Source organism: Equus asinus, chromosome 30, assembly GCF_041296235.1.
Source record: "Equus asinus isolate D_3611 breed Donkey chromosome 30, EquAss-T2T_v2, whole genome shotgun sequence".
Taxonomy (NCBI): domain Eukaryota; kingdom Metazoa; phylum Chordata; class Mammalia; order Perissodactyla; family Equidae; genus Equus; species Equus asinus.
Window position 1 is genome coordinate 1245715 of NC_091819.1, and position 16054 is coordinate 1261768.

The 16054-nt window shown below is 44.8% G+C and overlaps 1 protein-coding gene across 2 annotated transcripts in view; it reads right to left on the bottom strand.

The window, feature by feature from the left end:
- The window catches only part of IPO9 (importin 9), a 47065-nt gene that overhangs the window by 14471 nt on the left and 16540 nt on the right, over positions 1-16054 (bottom strand). For both annotated transcript variants that reach the window (XM_044762903.2, XM_070501455.1), the window contains 10 exons: positions 12654-12742; positions 11781-11867; positions 10840-10959; positions 10626-10726; positions 10373-10431; positions 9642-9793; positions 8841-8939; positions 7811-7917; positions 7306-7445; positions 4051-4210 (listed from right to left, as the gene is read on the bottom strand). In XM_044762903.2, coding sequence (XP_044618838.1) covers positions 4051-4210; positions 7306-7445; positions 7811-7917; positions 8841-8939; positions 9642-9793; positions 10373-10431; positions 10626-10726; positions 10840-10959; positions 11781-11867; positions 12654-12742 — 1114 coding nt within the window. The remainder of the gene's footprint in view (positions 1-4050; positions 4211-7305; positions 7446-7810; positions 7918-8840; positions 8940-9641; positions 9794-10372; positions 10432-10625; positions 10727-10839; positions 10960-11780; positions 11868-12653; positions 12743-16054) is intronic.

Consider the following 16054-nt stretch of genomic DNA (forward strand, 5'->3'; position numbering starts at 1 on the left):
GTCTAAAAGAATTCAGATAAAAAAAATCTGTCTTTGGGGCCGGCCCCGTGGTGGAGTGGTTAAGCTCGCACGCTCCGATGCAGGCGGCCCAGGGTTTCGCTGGTTTGAATCCTGGGCACGGACATGGCACTGCTCATTAAGCCATGCTGAGGCAGCGTCCCACATGCCACAACTGGAAGGACCCACAACGAAAATATTCAACTATGTACCGGGGGCTTTGGGAGAAAAAGGAAAAATAAAATCTTAAAAAAATAAAAAGAAATCTATCTTAGGAAACGAGCTATCACCTTAACATGACTAAGGCAGTGGACAGGGAGGAACTCAGAAAAGCCTGTTTGTTGGGCTCCCCTCTACATTCTTCTGATTCTGTGTGGTCAAACACTTGTTTTCCAAACATTTTCTCCTTTTCACCTACTTGTGACTTGCGTTCCTTCCCTTTGAAGTCCAACTCTCCCCACTCCCAACATCGTCTTTTGTCTTTAGCTGAGGATGGTATTTAAGGCAATTGTTTCCGCCATTTGGGTAAGTTATTCAGTTTTCCTGGGTTTCTCCCCTGTACACATGTTACTAAACTTTTGTTTTTCTCCTGTTACCTTGTCTCATGTCAATTTAATTCTTAGACCAGCCAGAAGAGCCTCCATAGAAGGGGAGAGGAGAATTCCTTCCTCCTCCACGGCACTTACACGAACCTAGATGGCCTAGCCTACGACACACCAGGCTATACGGTACTAAGCTTATGAGACCCACCATCACATATGTGGTCTGTCACTGACTGAAATGTCAGTATGCAGCATACGACTGTATTTGCTCAACAGATTTAGGTGCTCCAATGTCAGGTGCATATGTATTTATAATTGCTATATCCCCTTGATGAATTGATCCCTTCATCATTATATGATGACCTTCTTTGTCTCTTGATATAGCTTTTGACTTAAAGTCTATTTTGTCTGATCTAAGTACAGTTTACTCAGCTCTCTTTGGGTTTCCACGTGCACGGAGCATCTTTTTCCGTCCCTGCACTCTGATGCTGTGTGTGTGTCCTTAAAGCTGAAGTGACTATCTTGTAGGTAGTATATATTTGGGTCTTTTAAAAAATCTATTCAGTGACTCTTTTGATTAGAAAATTCAATCCATTTACATTTAAAGTCATTTTTGATAGGTGAGAACTTACTAATGTCACTTATTGTTTTCTGGCTCTTTCGTAGTTTCGTTTTCTTTTCTTCCTTTCTTGCTGTCTTCCTTTGTGAACTGATGATTTTCTGTGGCGGAATGCTTTGAATCTCTTTATCTTTTGTGTGTAGATTTTTGCTTTGTGGTTACCAGGAGGCTTACATAAAACATCTTATTGGTGCAACAATGTGTTTCACACTGATAACTTCAACTGCAGACAAAAACTGTGCTTTTATTCCCCCTCTTTTACGTTCTTAATATCACAGTTTAACTATTTTTAAATTATGTATTCATTAACAAATTATTTAGCTAGCTATTTTTTTTCTAGATTGGCTCTGAGCTAACATCTGTTGCCAATCTTTCTCTTTTTCTCCCCGAAGCCCCAGGACATAGCTGTATATCCTAGTTCTAAGTCGTTCTAGATCCTCTATGTGGGACGCCGCCACATGACTTGACGAGCAGCGTGTAGGTCTGTGGGCAGGATCCAATCCAACGAACCCTGGGCCGCCAAAGCGGAGCATGTGAACTTAACCACTCCACCACAAGGCTGGTCCCTAGCTGGTTGTTTTAATCCTTTCATCCTCTAGAGTCTATAACTGTGCTAAGTGGTTACCACGCCAACATATTACAGTACGAGAGTACCTAACTTGACTGTATACTTACCTTTACCAGTGTTTACTGTTTTCACGCTACTAACCGGGGTCGTTTTATTTCAGCTGAAGAACTCCTTTCAGCATTCCTTGTAAGGCAGATCTAGTGGTGAAGAACTCCCCCAGCTTTGGGAAAGTCTTCATCTTGCCTTCATTTCTGAAGGACCACTTTTGCCAGGTAAAGGATTCTTGGTTGGCAGTCTTTTCTTTCAGCACTTTGAACACATCATCCCACCCTCTCCTGGTCTGCAAAGTTTCTGCTGAGAAATCTGCTAATAGCCTTAAGGGGTTCCCTTGTGTGAGGGAATTTTTTTGTCTTACTGTATTTAAAATTCTTTCTTTGTCTTTGATTTTAGATAGGTTTATTATAACGTGTCTTGGAGAAGACCACTTTGGATGGAAATTGTGGGGTGACATATTAGCTCCATGACCTGGATGTCCAATCTCACTCCCGATTTAGGAAGTTCTCAGACATTACTTCTTTAATCAGGCTTTCTCCCCTTCTCCCTCTCTTCTCCTATGGGACTCCAATAATTCAGATTGTTTCTCCAAATGGTATCCCATAGTTCATGTAGGTTTTCTTCCTTCTATATTCTTTGCCCTGCTCTGACTGGATAATTTCAAAGGTCCAATCTTCTAATGCACAGATTCTTTCCTTTGCTCGAGCCATTCCGCTGTAGAAGCTCTCCACTGCATTTTTCATTTCATTCATTGTATTCTTCAGCTCCAGAATTTCTGCTTGATTCTTTTTTATGATTTCTATCTCTTTGTTGAAATTCTTATTTGGTTTGTGTACTGTTTTCCTGAATTCACTGAACTGCCTTTCTGTGTCTTCTTTTGGCTCACTGAGCTTCCTTAACACAGCTTTTCGAATTCGTCATCAGATAAATCATAAATCTCTGTCTTTGGGGTTGGTTACTGGAGGACTGCTGTGCTCCTCTGGTGGTGTCACGTGTCCTCAATTGTTCACATTCCTTGAAGTCCTGCGTTGCTGCCTTCACATCTGAAGCAGCAGTCACCTCCTCCACTCTTTATTGACTGACCTCTTCAAAGGGCGCCATTATTGGATTTTTTGCTCCAATTCTCCATTGGACCCCTGGACTTCCATGGGTGACTGTCTAAATCAGTGTTCTCTAGGGGCTCCTGGACCACAGCTAAGACAGCTGTGAGCCAGTTCATGGGTCACTTCTGGATCCGAGCTGGGACCAAGATCTATATTCCTGTTATCCAACAGAAAGGTGGGTAAGATCTTCCTGGGTCCCTTGGCATATGGTGCTGGTAGCAGAACCCAAGCCACATGGGGATGCAGTCAAGTCCTCAGGGGTGTGGAGCCGTGTCTGGGGCTTTAGCCAGGACCATGACTGGTGAGTCAGCCACTGGGGTGCAGGCCTGTCTTCTCGAAACGGCTTTCCTTGTTCTTGAACTGCACCAGGGTTTCACAATTTCCTACCTGGGTCTCACAGCTCCCACAAAGGCACTTTCGTCTGTGGATGGATGTGAAATTGTTGTTGTTGAGGGAGGGATATGAGTGAGGGATGTCTTGCTGACATCACTCCTCCTCAATGCTTCCTAAAGACATACATAATAACGCATAACATCTCAATCTCTGCCTCAAAGGGTAAGAAGACACAGGCAGGTAGAAGATGAATTTTATTTTTAGGATTTTAGGTAGTTTTAAAGATTTAATTGAAACTCTTAAGTTTGGACTTTAAAACACTCCTTAAAACAACAGTGCTCCCTCTGGTCTCAGTGGGAATATAAATAAATGACCAGATGAGCCACTAGCACACCAGCTGTGAAAAACAAAGCTAAAATTGGGAAAAAGTAAGCAGTGTTTCTAGGCTGCATTATCCCAAATTTGGTTTCTAATACAGAGACAATCAATCAACAAAATGACCTGGGCTCTAATCCTGCTTCTGTAATTTACCACTGTGCAACCCTATGCAAGTTATTTCTCTCTCAGGGCCTCAGATTTTTTGCCTTTGTTAGAAAGGGAGTGGATCCAGATGACTCGAGAGCTGGAGTGAATTTAAAGGGAACACGATGTCTCTGGGACTCACAGAAGCCATGTTCCTGGTATGGGTTTTTCCCTGTCTTTCCAACATTCATTCTGCAGGAGGTCTTCACCAGAAACTCCATGCAGCACAACCCACTGGACAACCGCTGTGGGGCTTCCACTCTGAGTAACCTTCTCTTAAAGAGTTCTTATCGCCCTAAGTGGCATACTCACCCCCAGATGGCTCTCACGGCAGAAATGCGAACTGACGGGGGCTGTGTCTCATGAAGACCACTAACTGTTGCCTGTAGGAACTGCTGGATCAATTCAGGGGACATAGCAACAGTGAACCGACTGGCAGCCCAAAGTGCCCGGCCCAAGAGGAACGGAGACACTGGGAGAGAGAGCAAGCAATTAAGGGCTGGCAATAAAAGTCCCTGTTCCCTGTCTTTGCCCTTCCCCTTTCCCACCGCCATTCCTCCACCTGCCACAATAACTGGACACTATGCAACATATACAACTTAACAGAGAACAGGCCTGATCTTATGAGAGCAAAGTGAACCTGTTACCTATGGTACAGAATCATTTTCCCAATTTCACTTCCCACTATGTACAGAGTAAACCTTGAATATTCTTAGACTAAAAAGCCCTACCACCCCCAGCTCTCATTATCCCTTACCTCCACGACGCGTTAGTCCCCTAAATGTCTCTCCACTGCCATTTTTTCCTACTCTTGGACAACTACTGAAACATTATAAATCACAGCTCTGTCCATCTTTTATTTAAAATCTGTCAATGAAGCTGACAGTCTACCAAATAAAGACCCCCTTAGTCAGCATGGCATCAAGGCCCCTTGGGACCAGCGGCTCTACCGTTACCTGCGATTTCCCTTTGTGCCTCCTAGGCTCAGCGCACATCCCTCCCCAGCACCTCATGCCTTACTTTGCCATCTCTCTGCTTTGTTTATAAGCCAACTAATTCACCTCTCCTTGTACTACCCAACTGATCCCCGGGGCTGAAGTGACCCTAACTGTCTCTGTGCCACTGTAACCCTACGTCTCAGGCTTTCTTACACGTTACATATCTTGTTTGCTATTCCAGTCATCGTGTAGGGGTTACTACGCCCTGACGACTATAAGCTGCTTGAGGACAGAGACCATACTTACTCAGCTTGTCGTCAGCCTTAACTTAGTTACTTGTACAATGAACATTCAGTTGACGGAAACTCTTGAGCAGAACCTAACAAACTATGTCAGTCAAACAATTACATACTAATTAATATAATGCAGAGCAGCGGTTCTCAAAGTGTGGTCCAAGGACTCCTCTGGGATTCCCAAAAGTTACAACTATTTTCATAGTAATACCAAGACAAAATCTGTCTTTTTCAGTCTCATTCTTTCTTGAGCTTATGGTGGAGTTTTCCAGAGGTTACATGTTACACACCACCATGACTCTGGCCCTGCGAGGGGCCAGATGTACTGTGCCCTCTTTCCCTACGTTGTGGCCACTGATTTCCACAAGAGAGCAGCAGCCCTGGAGGAACCGCTGGATCTACTCAGGGGACACAGCAACAAGCTATGCAGGCAGACATTTCCTCCATGTCTCAGTTTTAATTATTTTTTTTTGAGTGTCTTTTTTTTTTTAAAGGTTGGCACCTGAGCTAACATCTGCTGCCAATCTTTTTTCTTTTCCTTCTTCTTCTTCTTCTCCCCAAAGCCCCCCAGTACACAGTTGTGTAATCTAGTTGCAGGTCCTTCTAGTTGCGGCATGTGGGACTCCACCTCAGCATGGCCTGACGGGCTGTGCCATGTCTGCGCCCAGGATCTGAACCAGCGAAACCCTGGGTCACTGAAGAAAAGTGTACAAACTTAACCACTTGGCCACAGGGCGGTCCCTCTGTTTTAATTTCTAATGTTAAATATTGTGAGATAAAACTCATGGAAAAACTATTTGGAGTCACTGAAAATGTAAATGTGTAAAGAGATCCCGAGACCAAAAAGTTTGAGAATGGCTGGTGTAGAAAAGCTTTTAGCTATAGGCAGGATAAAAAATGCTATGTATTAAACGTTTTTTCTAGTCTCAATTCTAAATATTCTCAAATCTCGAAGTTTTAAAGATTCTTTGTCAGGGCAAACCCTACAAAAAATACGCTGGTAAGTTTGAGAAATTCCAACACTTTCATTTAACACATAATTATGGAATGTCTATTACATGCAAGGCATTGTGGGATACAAAGATGTATTAGACTCGATCTCTATTCTCAAAGACTTGACATTCTAGTAGGAGAAAGAAAGATTGATCAACTATAATACAATGTAGCTAGCATATGGTAATACAGTTACGTGCAGAGTGAAAAAGGATTTTCCCAATGCATCTGAGCTCTGCATGCTTAACATTTTAATTCTGTAATTCAGAGAACGAAAATGATGGCGTGAGATAGCCTGTAACAGATTACCCATTGAGAGTCAGAACAGAATGTTTTCGAAGGGTTAAGCTGTCAAAGGGCTATCCGATGAAGGAGAGGCAGGTGAAAGGATTGAGGACGGAGCACACAATGCCAAACGTCCCTGAGTTAAGCACTGAGAGACGAGGCAAACACAGCACTTTGTAACGGGGTCTGGCTCTCAGGGTGAGAACAAGGCAGGGTGCGGGCGGAAGCAATGCAGCAGCAGATGCCACCCAGAGAGACGACAGTGACTCTGAGCTGCTGTTCTGCACCGCTGGAGAGATCAGTCTAACGCAGTGAAGGCTCCTTTTTTTTTTTTATTTGAGGAAGATTAGCCCTGAGCTAACTACTGCCAATCCTCCTCTCTTTGCTGAGGAAGACTGGCCCTGAGCTAACATCCATGCTCTTCTTCCTCTACTTTATAAGCGGGATGCCTACCACAGCATGGCGTGCCAAGTGGTGCCATGTCCGCACCCGGGATCCGAACCAGCGAACCCTGGGACCCTGAGAAGCAGAACGTGCGCTCTTAACCGCTGCGCCACGGAGCCAGCCCCTAAAGGCTCCTTTTTCTAAGGCAAGCAGCTAACATGGGCATGAATGGAACATTTTAATTATCTGGATACTGGCCAAGAATAAAGTTTGAGAAAAATGACGGGAAGCAAACAGGAAGAATGAGCATGACACAACTGCCTGAGGGTATTCTGGACTCAATAAGGCAGAGCTCTCAAGGTACAGCAACCAGATTTGCATTCTGTTCAAATGCCACAAACAGCCAATGAACAGGAGTGCTGATTTGGGAGGAAATTTGAACAGCACGGAAGAATTATGAAGGAGGCAATATTAGCCTCTTAGTTGGTGAAGCCTGAGCCAAGGGTTCCGGGCTGTTTTAGAGATTCAGACGAGTTCCAGCTCTAGGGTGGAAAGAAGAATTTCCACCCATAGAACACAGGAATACCTGGCTTACCTACCTAAGAGAACAATATAGCTGAGGTGATGACAGGTCTAAAGATCTTCCAGAAGTCTGGCACTGTGCTGACACATACCTGAGAGGTTGAGGTCTGCAAGGATGACGTTGGTCAGGAATCCATGCATGTCAAAATGGATCCTGCCACTCTTCACACTGTCGGTGATGATGGACTTCACTGAGCCTAGGGCAAGCATGCACGCCTCGTGGATCTTCCACCTGTGAAACGGAGGCCACAGTCGGGTAAAACAAACTACACCGCCAAAAAGATAAATATTGGAGGGAAGAAGATTCAGCAAAGGGCATTCCAGCACAATCTGACCCAAAAGGACCATTTATCTGCCCTTTCAATCTAAACTTATAGCTAAAAATAGTGAAATTTAATAACAACAGATTTTTCTAATTAAAAACAAAGTCCTTCCTTTCAAGGCTTTTAAAAAAGGGATAAAAACAAAAGCACCATAACCAATTATTTTAAGGTTGTGAAGAACTTTCTAAAACAGATAATTGAAAGCACGGGTCTGCCTGCCTCAGACCTGATGCCCAGAACACGCCCAAGTCAAGCACCTGCCGCTCACTCTTACCAGTGCTCAGTGCCGCTGCTTCTGTTTTGCTCAGCTTCCTGTAAATGCCGAGTGGCCGCGGCAGCCAGGGCTGCTGCACTCTCGTTCTGGAAATCAGTGGCCACAGCCTAGGAAGAGAGGGGAGGGGCTGATAAATCTGTTTGCACAACTCAATCCCATTTTAATGGCAAATTGCAAATTGAATTGCAAACTCTTTCACATATATTTCCTAAGCACTGACTGGGTATATTAAAAATACGACTCCTATTAGAGTTCAGGGTCTCTAATGAAATTAAGCAGCATCTGTATTTCTGCAGTGCCCACTCCTTATAAAGCTAACAAAATGTACAGCTCCCTTTGGCTCTATTTGGCCGAGTCTAAGTGAGCAATGATAGATTCAGCTTTGGATGACAATAGACCAGATATTCATTCCCTGGGAGCCTGACTGTGGAAAAAAAACACTAATCTCCTAATTGAAACTTATTGTGAGCTTTCACAGGTGCCCTAGAAATACTAGAGGACGAGGATATTCACCAACACTGAGAACAAACCTCCCACCCAACAGGCAGCAAGTGGCATAGAACTTTCCTTCACAGAACGTCACAGAGCTCTCCTGTCAGACAGCTCCATGCTCCACCCAGAGCCAAAGAGAACAGGAGCAGATACCTGGGTGTTTACTTCTCAGCAATCTAATTTTTTTAAGTTTGTCCACCACTGGTTTGTGCTACAGATTCTTGCTGAAGAGTGGATTAACTGAAATGTTCCTGCTTCGACCACCCTTACTCATCAGAACACTTTATCCTCTGCACATTTTCACATCTACAACTTTTACATTTAATATTTACACGTAAATTAGAACCAGGAGCGATGACTTTGGAATTCCTGAGTTTCAAAACCTTCATTTGAGATGCTCTCTTGTTATCCCCCAAAAGGTCGGAGATAAAGTCACCCAACAACACTGCTCAGCTTGGGTGAGATGTCTAGAAAGGAGAGGGAGACCTCAGGTGACTGATGAGGGTTATTCGGCGGGAAGGTAATGGAAGCCTCTTACCAGCACGAGGTCTTGAGCTGCAATCCTAACGGTGTAGGAGAAAGTGTCGTCATCTTCATCTTCCACAAACTGCTGGGGGTTGGCCGTCCATACTTTAATCTGAAAGGAAGACAAAGTTAGGGCTCTGTGTTCATATGTTCTTTTTTTTCATCAATAGACACAAAACTTCAACTTTCTGTTTTTATCTTGAACAGAACTCTTGCCTCAAACGTCCTTTCTTTTGGATGTATAGAAGCAAACGCGTCACCAAAGCAAGCAGCAGAGGCTACTGCTCTCTAGCAGACACTGTCTTAGAATTTGGCCGATTACTAGCTCTCTGCTACTGCCGATCAACTGTTCTTCCTTGACAGATCAATTTTCTGAATATATTAGGTCTGATGGGCTAGTTGATATGGAAATTATGTCCATTCCTGCGCTGTTTCTATAAGAGAGGCATTGTCTTGTTTTCTAATGCTCTTTTCTGGTCTAATGATCCACCGACTAGGCTAATGATCTGATCTCCACATTTGACTATTGATAAAGAAGGAACAGGTTTCTTCTGGACATCAGGGTCTTTGGTTAGTGGCCCCATGAAGGTAAAAGGGCAAGCATTCGGAAAGCCCAATTACCTAACAGAGGAGTGGGCAAAAGCCCAACACCCAGGGACGTGGCAACGAAACGACATCACAGCTTTCCTAGAGCTTCCGATCACGTTACTCTAGTGTCTGTTTTTAGAAATAAACTGTCCACTCGACCTAGATCTCACTTTCAAGTTGCCCTCTCCAAAGACGAGCTGGTAACTGTCTCCCAAATATCATTTACCTGCTCCTCAGTGATTTGCATGTATAGGATAATATAGTAAATCAACTCAGGCAAGGCTTTCTTAACAGTGCTTTTGAATTTGCTATTTTCTAGCAGAGCATGGACAAATTCAAAAATGCTGAAGACGAGATTTTCAAAGCCCAGGACTTCACCTACAGGAAATACACAAGAGAAGATTTTAATGACATGGAAGCATGTATGCTAGAAATGAATTATATTATCTTTATAAATTCATGAGTATTTTAAGTACTTGCTAATTATTATTCCCAAGGCAATGGAAGAGGGGGCTGAGGAGTCAGAGAAAGGAACTTTGAGGATACTAAATACTCTTCATTTTTCAAGTAAGAGAAGCAGAAACACTGAATACATTTTCCAGTATGACTGTTTTTGATCTGCAATACTTAAAAATATTAAAACAGAAATGAAAGTACCATCATCTGGGACTCCCAAATTAAAATACACAAAATGCTAGAAGCAGCCTGGATTAGATAGATGGCCTTTAAGGTATCTCTTCCAACTCAGAAATTTTATGATTTTATGAGATTTACGCAGATTAAAGATTTTCAATTTCTCATTTCCCCACATCCAAAATGCTGAAAGGAAACTCAATTAGAAACTCACTTCAGAGAGTGAAGCCTCTAAGTTACTGCTTTTTTCTGTCTCTCGCTTGTCTTTTCCTAGATCCCTTTTCTCTCTAGGTGGTGTCTGTTACGATCAGATAAACTACATACCATCGGAATCCACAGGATCTTCCACTTCCTCCGTGTAATTTACTTCTGTCCTCACGTAAGTATGATGAAGAGTAAAGAAACAGAATTTGGAGTCTGCTTTATAGACATTCTAAAGGGAATGTTACACATTCCTACACTGAGAGTAGATACTTAAAAATCTCATTTAAAAACTGGGACCACATGAATGCAAGACCCAGGGCTAGATTGCCCACTCAGGTGGCAGCAGGTCCCTTGAGCTTTCTGGAAAGGATATAAAGCTGCACTCTCAGTGAGGGTGTTCCACACGATCGGCAGGATCTGCTGCATGGAGGACACCATGTGCTTGGGGAAGTTTTTCACCAGGGCTGTCACTGCCTGAGACGTTAAAGAGAAAAAGACCCAAGAGGTGCAAGGAATACAGGAGAAAAGCCAATGATTTCCGACCACCCGCTCGAACCCCACGTGTCTCAACGGGAGCACGCGTTTACCTTGAGGACTTCCATCTTGAAGCCGCTGTCGGACGTGGGGCCATCGGGTGTCTGGAGGGCCTGCACAAAGGCCTCCGTGAACTGCTGCACCACAGGGAAGATCAGCACTTTGGCTGCACCCTGAAAACAGAGCCCGGTCAGCACAGGACACACCGCTCCTCAGCGGCTGCACCGTGCACATCCCACACCAAGACCTGAGGCTCTGAAGGTCTCCTCAGGCTCAGGTTCCAAGCAGATCAGCACTTTGGCTGCACCCTGAAAACAGACCCCGGTCAGCACAGGACACACCGCTCCTCAGCGGCTGCACCGTGCACATCCCACACCAAGACCTGAGGCTCTGAAGGTCTCCTCAGGCTCAGGTTCCAAGCAGATCAGCACTTTGGCTGCACCCTGAAAACAGACCCCGGTCAGCACAGGACACACCGCTCCTCAGCGGCTGCACCGTGCACATCCCACACCAAGATCTGAGGCTCTGAAGGTCTCCTCAGGCTCAGGTTCCAAGCAGAGGGTGGAGCTACAAAGTCGCTGGAGGGCTTGTTCAGGTTTCACTTTCCTTATCTAACATCGGCGGTGCCTCACCAGGGCCTCTGAAAAGCTATTCTGTAAGACCAGCTTTTCCAAACTGCCTCTGAATCACAGGAGTCAGGTTTTCAGCTGGCTCTGTTTCCCAGGAGAGGCGACAAGAGCGTGCTAAGGTTCTGGGTGGCGACTGGTATGAAAAGGATGCACGGTAAGACGCTAGAAGAAACAAGCCTCGAGCAAAAGGAAACTAAGCTATAGACAAATGAAAAATTTAATCAAAATGCTAAATGTATCCCCCACACTGGTGAGTGTACATCCTGGCAGTGCCGTAATGAAATGAGTCACTGTTTCGTCCACAAAGGAAGGCGGCAGTGAGGACTTCAAGGCAGGAAGTGCTACTGACCCAGAGGTTCACTTACCTTTTCCAGTTCCTCCATGTTACAGATCATATGGGCACAAGTGGTAAAAATCTCCACAGCTCGGGAACGGGTTCGAATACCATACACCTGGGGAAAGTTACAGCACAGCCATGAGATGCGGTATGCTTGCCTGTCTGTGACTAGGAGAGAAACTGTGACTACTCAGTCCTGACATGGGACTGGATTCCCGAGAGACGGGACATGCCACCCACTCCTGCCCAGGAGCCAGACCTCTTCAGTAACTCAGAGAAGGAAAGGCAGCACAGTGTTAGAACTTACTGCAAAGAGCCTTACACATAAGGCTTCTGTGGGCTGATGTGATTAAAAACATTAGGGGGGGACTGCCTGAAATCCCAATATGGCTAATGTACTTCTTTCATAACACAGACCCTTGGCTAGGATCAGACAGGAAGTCAGGAGGTGAGAACACTCCCCACCAGGCACTCAAATTGTATTATGAAAGAGTTACCATTCACATACACACTAATCAAATACGTATACAGAATATTAAGGGCCTATTCTGTGCTATGCGGTGACAGGCCGCCTCCAAATACAGAGCCGAGGTGAGAGCTTAGACGGGATGTCTCCAGGAGAGGCTGCAGGGAGCATGAGGCACTAGGTCCTTATGGCTCCAGGGCGTCAGGAAGCACGAGACATGTGAAGACAGGCTGCAGCTACTGCACTCTTATGTCAAAGGCTCGCCCTTGCAGTCCTAGGTGAAAGGCCTGGGGTTCACCCAGGTTCAGCTCATCTGGCTCAGCTCTACCTTCAGTACGGGCCAGCAGCAACACGACAGCCCCCACCCTGACAGGGGGGGCCGAGCAGAGCCCGAGCAGCCCTCACTCACTGTGACCCAGGAGCCGAGACGCATACCTCCGCCATCGTGAAGATCTTATACATCTCTGGCAGAATGACAGGGGCAACGAGTGGCATCTGTGTGTCTGTTACTTCTCGAGTGAATTCTACAAACAAAAAAGTAGTACTGTAAAATGAAATATTGCTTTATAAAGACATGAAGTGTGAAAATTTTCAAACTGCTTTTAGGTGGCGGTTCCCAAACAAAAAGCACCCAGGTAAAGCTGGTGGCCTGGTGGCCTCGTCCCGGGGAAGAACAAGCAGCAAGAATTCCTGCTTATCTGTTAGAAGGGGAAAGAGAACAATATGCAGACGAGGAAAATACATGAGATTAAGAAAGAAAAGCTTTACAGAAATAGTGGAAGACAATCTGTAACAGAACTGTGTAAAAGTCCTTGTGAGGCCATCTTAGGAAAATTCTGTATTAATCTGGCTTGTGGCCACGTGTCAACACTGAGAGGCACTTCAAGGTCTCTCACCTCTGGTTCCACGTGCAACACTCCCCCTCAGCGAGCTGTCTTAAGGCACATAATGAAACACGTGCAGACAGACTGGGCTCCACCGCCACCCTGCACAGTGAGCGACATTTACTGACCCAGAGTTAGAGGCTGCTGCTCATTGTAACACACAGAATTTCTCCCATGTGAACGTGGCAAAAAGCAGCCTATCCATGGAATGAGACTTGAGGAAGGCAAGGGAAATACGGGTCACGCCATTTCTTCACTCCCAAAAACACGCCCACAAAGCACTGCGACAGCGTGAAGGCCCTAGAGTTTTCGTGTTACTAAGTGGGGGAATACAAGCCCTTGAGTTCCAAAGTCTGCTCATCCTCTTGGCTCTCCCACATTATCACTGTAAGCATGGAGCTAGTCAACTGGGATGTATTTCAGGAGGATATACAGCTAGAAGTGCAAGGTGGCAGTTTCAAGGTTAACACATCCTGCGAATCTCAGCAGTATCAACCACCGGAAGTCAGATGAAGACCAAATAGCCAGGGCTGTCTTCTTTACTAGCTGTAGTTTCTTCCCGAAGAACAAATTCTGAACTTTGAACAGTGAGTGAGTGTTCTATTTTATTTAGAAATCCAACGAAATTAGTCCAAAGAAATACAATGGGTGGCATATTAGTGAAGTTTTATGAAAAACGCAGTATAATTTAACTCTACTAATAAAGTCCTTAACCACATTTTTCACTCTCCTATATCATTCCAAACAGTCTCAATTTATTAAGACTTTATAAGCTTAAGTCCAAAATAAGTTTCCTGAGGTCACTCAGCAAGTCAGAAGCAGCCTGGGACACCAGCAACATCTGTCTCCAACTATCTTTGAGACTGAAGAAAAAGCTGTAGCTTGTGGATCAACATTTCAAGGCTTAGCTGCTGTGTTTGCATTTCCTTCACACCACCAGTCTTCACTCATTCTCTGTGATAAACAGGTAAGTTTAAGAGGAAGCCTTATTAAAGGGAGACGGGTCCGGTGTCCTGACAAACCCTGAAGAGACGCTGTGCCGTCCTCCTGCAGGGCTCCTGTGCATACGCCGTGCCGTGCTCCTGCAGGGCTCCTGTGCATACGCCAGTGCCCTGCTGTCCTCCTGCGGGGCTTCTGTGCATACGCCAGTGCCCTGCTGTCCTCCTGCGTCCGAGTTGCCGCTGTGTGAGTCCAATCTCCCCTCCCCTGAAAGCGTCTGCAGCGGCTTTCTGGGAATGGAGGTGGCGGCTAATGCTCCACGGCTGCTGACTCCACCACAAAACGAGACACATGTCCCCAGTTCTTCCCTGTGCTGACAGCAGGGATTTGCTCCGGCAGGCACAGCAAAGGCTCTTCAGCATCCCTACTACAGTAAACGTACAGCCACCTTTTCCCTCCAGGTTTTGCAGAAAGAAGCTGAACTTTGTGTTGGAAGACCGGAAGCAGTAGGCTTCCTTTCCTCGGTAGAAAACATATCTGTTAACTGACACTTGGGCACCATAAAGCTGTAAATAAAGAATCCTAGAAGGTTAATTCCACGGAGAGGAGTGTGTGAAGTCACCTGAATAATGAATCATATAAGGGACACAAGGAAGATCTGAGCAAGGAGCATTTTGATCTTTTTGCTAAGTCTGCTCTACACCCTGAGCACCTGTCACAGAGAATCAGTAAGAATACAGTGGATACTACTGTGTATTTATCCAAAGAACTTGAAATCAATAATTCAAAGAGACTTATTCACCCCTATGTTCACTGCAGCATTATTCACAATAGGCAAGACATGGAAGCAACGCCAGTGCCCATGAACTGAAGAATGGATAAAGAAGATGTGGTATATATATATATATATACAATGGAATACTACTCAGCTATAAACATAGGCAAAGTCGTCCCATTTGCAACAACGTGGATGGACATTGTGGGTCTTATGTTAACCGAAATAAGGCAGACAGAGAAAGACAAACACCGCATGATTTTACTCATATGTGGAAGACAAACACATGGATAAAGAGAACAGATTAGTTGTTACCAGAGGGGAAGGGGGTTGCGGGTGGGCATAAGGGGTAAAGGGCACATATATATGGTGACAGATAAAAATTAGACCATTGGTGATAAGCATGATGCAGTCTATACACAATACTGATAAATAATAATGTACACCTGAAATTTCACAATGTTATAAACCATTATGATCTCAATAAAATTAAAAAAAAAAAGAATACAGTGGGTAGTTCCAAAAGGCAGCTGGGGCATGGGAAGCGGGGTTTGAAACAAAACAAGAGGAGGCATTTGCTTCTGGACACAGAATTGATATTATCTATCATCAGTAGTACACGGATAGTAAAATTGGGACCAGAGGCCAAGTTCAGTCAACTGAGATTCAGAAAGAGTAGAAACAGCATTCACACCTAGGTAAGAATACATTTCAGGTAAGCCAGCAGACCCTAGAGAAAGAGTAAGATGTGGGGGGCCTTCCACGAACCCACATGAACTAGGATTTCCAAAACATCAATACAAGATGGCTCATGTCCAGCTAACGATGGAGTCTTTGAAGCTGAAATACTAGTGACTTCATCTAGGGGCACAGGGACGAGGGCAGAAGTGGAAAAGACTGGGAGGCTCGGCTACCCAGAGGGTACAGGAAACAGGTCTGGGAGGGAAGGATAATGCCAAGCTTAGAAAGATGTCCACCACATCCGTGGACTGAAAGCTCAAGTACTTTTACCAACCTCTGAGAACAGAAATAAAGAAAAGACACCACAGACCACACATTCTCTAAACCGGCCAAACGAAGGCCAGGGTGATACGCAGCTACGCTGTTTTTACCTTCTTTCTTGTGCTTCTATAACAATTCTGTTTGACTATTCTTAACTTTGCCTTGGCTGAACTAAGTGGAAAAGTAACACGTAATAACAAGGACAATCACAATGGCTAAAATCTGCTGAGCGCTCA